We start from the raw sequence: 3,526 nt of genomic DNA, 5'->3' as shown, positions 1-3,526 counted from the left end.
CTACAGATCAATTGCAACACATCAACTTAAAATACAGTTAGCTAGTATCTATTACTTGTCTTTTATACCTTTTTTTGCAGTCTACTAGGACATCATATAGCAGTCTCAGAAGAGTATGCTTCTTCTCTGTGCCAAGATTCCAGTCAGAAATCCATTTTCGGACCTAGGTAGAAGTGAAAAAGAAAAATTGGGGAAAATAGAACCAAAAATATTTCTCATTTTCTCTCAAGAAGAAAAGGACTGAAAAGATCTTGCACAGAGATTTCTCCTTTGGGTCCCCTGTCCTCTGACTCACACTCAGCATGCAGAACCTGGAAGATTTTTGGTGAGAAGCCAAAAGCCTCTGCTCTCCATGTTACTTCCTAAGTAAGGATGAGTGATTCTAATACACTCTGATTACAGAGCAAGGGACAAGAACTTGATGCCTCGTTCCTGAACCAAAGCTTCTCACTTTCATTACTAACACAGGAATCAAACAGACACATCTACCTACCTTTGGAATAAAAAATAGAAAATAAATGGCAACAGGATTTAGATTCTGTAGACAGACCTTTAAAAGATAAGACATTCTGTATCCTGCATTTCTAATTTCACTAGGCTCTGGCAATTTGTACAGACAGGGACACTCTGTATCAACTCTGACTAATATTTAGTGAGATGCAACATGGTTAATGCAAAGGCTGTAACTCAAAGCACCCCATTCATTACCTGATCTAGTTCAGTTGGAATGTACTGGATGGCACCACATGATGAGGCCACTTTAAGAAGGCTGCAGTACACTGTGTATCTCACAGGAGTGTTCTTATCCATACCATGGAAGAGATTGCTCAGTCTAAACCACAAACAATGAACACACAAAGAGGTTTCAAAAAGCATTACTGGAGTGCACATAAAAGCTTCTATTAAGATGCGTGCTACTACACAAGAAAGCACCCTACATCCGTGCTGAATCGCAACGGCTTCCAGTTTTGTAAGTTTTCAGCAGATAAGCTGAAATCCTATGCATTTTCATTTTAATTTTGTAATACCCAAGCAAAGAAAGCACATTGGTACTTCTATTTCATGATACAGAAAAAGAAGGTTAAAAAAAGAGTGCTTCCTGCAACAGAGACATATCTGGACAGGCACCCCACACTTTGATTTAAAGACATAAAATTGCAAGATACCATTGTTTCACTTTCCTCTGTATGATACTTACAGCTGCAATCTGAGAGATGGGCGCTCTCCTTCCCGAAATTTTACTAACTTCTCACATAAGCTTTCAATCAGTGCTTCTTGTTTGTCAGGTTCCAGGATAAGAAGCAAAGAGACTACACTGTTCATTACACTCTCAACATCTGCACAAAACAAAACAGCAGCTGTTTAAAATTGCAAGCAGCCATCATCAGTAGCTATTTAGTGCTGGAGAGTTACTTCTGCTATGAATGACTACCATGCATCAGCAACAACTGTAACAGAGAGAAAATGCCAACATAACTGATCTGGCCATTCATCAGAACGTACAAGAGATTTGGCTCATGTGGTCTTCCACCAACACATCTCCATGTAAAGCAGGAATTACCACTCTCAGGTCAAATCAGAATTTGGTACTGGATATCACACTTACTCTGAATTCTCTGTTCACACAAGAGAATTCAGAACTTCAGGATTTGGTCTTAAAAAAAGCAGTGACTTCCTCCTGCATATCTAGAAAACTGTCCCATGGTTCTAAAGTGATAATGCTAACACCTAGTGTTCAAGTACATTAAAACATTTCACCAGAAGCACAAGGAAACCCAGACCGCAGGAAAAATGCCCACAAAGTAGATTCAAAAGCCTCCCCAGCTCCTGTTTTAAGCATGGTGTTACATCCTTTCCAAACAAGACCAGCCAGGTTTTGTTTTCTTTTCACAATCTGCCCAAACAGCAGTTATTCAAAGGATAAGAACAAAATTCACTACATATGGAAAACATTATCTATTCTACAAAATGACATCTGAACACCAAACAGCAGAACAATAAGCTCCTCCAGTATTTCATACTCATTTGCCTACAGTAAAAAGCAACGTGAAACATAATCTTAAGTACTCCTTCTTAGGTGAACCACACATTCTTTCAAACACTACATACTATTTATATTAACAATTGATATCTCTCATGTGAAAGTTCTAAACAGCACTCATGTAATGGCACAGAGCACAGGAGGCACAGAAAGTTCATTCAAGGCTACTGCAGCATTATCAGTGTCACTGGAACAGACAATATTCATCAATTGATGTTTATGCCTTAAAACTTCTACTTACAGCTATCTCATATTTTGTTGATCCCCAGCATCACAGCCATTAATGGACAGTAAGTCTTATTTTTATCATGCATTTTTTTCAGAGAGAAAACCTATTTCATATGCAACTCTCTATGCCCTCATAACAAGCACAGTGTAGCTCAATTTCTGACTTCTTTAGAGGGCGCTGGACATTTGGAGAAGGAAGGGGTAGAGTACATGCAAATTTTACATGGCAATGATGGAAAGAAGCACCTCCAGTTTTATAAGAACGCCTGTGTTAGCATGCAAGCCATGCAACATACCTCTAAATTCTGCCAGCGGTTACTGTTGGAAAGCATTGATGGTGGCATGTTTAGCAAAACCAACAAGACTTAAAGATGCAAACCTTTGTCATCCTCTTTCAGGCACACATCACAAGCTTCAATGATCTGTGCCAAGTCCACATGAAGTCCACCTTCAGCGTTTTCTTCAGAGATTTCTGCTCCTTTGGATTTCAGGTAAGCTCGAAGTTCTGCAGCCTTTAAAAAAAAACCAAAAAACCAAAACAAAACACAACACACACAAAGCAAAACAGTTGCTTTGTGAACAGTAGTCAAAATAATTACACTTCTTACAAATTTTTGTTCTGCGACCACTCCTCCGCCCCCGCCACTCACTCACGTTTCCTCCCACTTCTCCCTACCACCCTGTATCCTACAATCTCCCTTATCGTCTGCTTTAACGTACAATTCAAATACCAACTCTGTGAGATGCTGCATGTGCTATGGCTGGTTTGGCAGTAATGAGAGAGGTCACACAACTATTAAGATTTCTCACTGCAGGAACATGTCACTTACAACTGGTTAGAGGACAGCAGGCCTAGCAAGTTTCTGTGACAAAGATGCTTTCTTCTTATGAATTTTTATTATCTTTTACTCCCCTTGAAAACTTCAGGCAAAACAATAAAACCATATAATTGCTTCTTCCCCAAAAAATAAAAATGGTATAAGCAAAACCACACTAGAGACAGCAGAACTGACAGCCTTCACACAAGTTAAAGACAGTTCTCATTATCATGACAGGACCTGCCTTACGTTCTTTGCATTTAAACCTACACTAGGAAAATACCTTTTCCCCAGCAACAGGCCTATGCATTAACTTGACAATCCACAGTTTCAGCAGCAGAACCATAACCCTGCAGAGATAATCTGTATGAGGGCATACAACTTTTGGCATAGGGGAAATCTGACTGGGATTCTACTGTGACACCACGTCCAACTTACA

At 39.5% G+C, this 3,526-nt stretch overlaps 1 protein-coding gene across 1 annotated transcript in view; it reads right to left on the bottom strand.

Moving 5' to 3' along the window:
- Window positions 1–2,781, bottom strand: part of EIF3M (eukaryotic translation initiation factor 3, subunit M) — a gene marked incomplete at its 5' end in the record, with an annotated part of 14,612 nt that extends 11,831 nt beyond the window's left edge. The window contains 4 exons of the mRNA XM_010183999.1: window positions 69–163; window positions 709–832; window positions 1,199–1,337; window positions 2,649–2,781. Coding sequence (XP_010182301.1) covers window positions 69–163; window positions 709–832; window positions 1,199–1,337; window positions 2,649–2,781 — 491 coding nt within the window. The remainder of the gene's footprint in view (window positions 1–68; window positions 164–708; window positions 833–1,198; window positions 1,338–2,648) is intronic.
- Between the last annotated feature and the right edge of the window lie 745 nt (window positions 2,782–3,526).

The sequence above is a fragment of the Mesitornis unicolor genome, unplaced genomic scaffold (genome assembly GCF_000695765.1).
Source record: "Mesitornis unicolor isolate BGI_N332 unplaced genomic scaffold, ASM69576v1 scaffold51634, whole genome shotgun sequence".
NCBI lineage: Eukaryota > Metazoa > Chordata > Aves > Mesitornithiformes > Mesitornithidae > Mesitornis > Mesitornis unicolor.
Note: the sequence above shows the minus strand (reverse complement) of the source record. Positions and strands in the feature narration are given on the sequence as shown.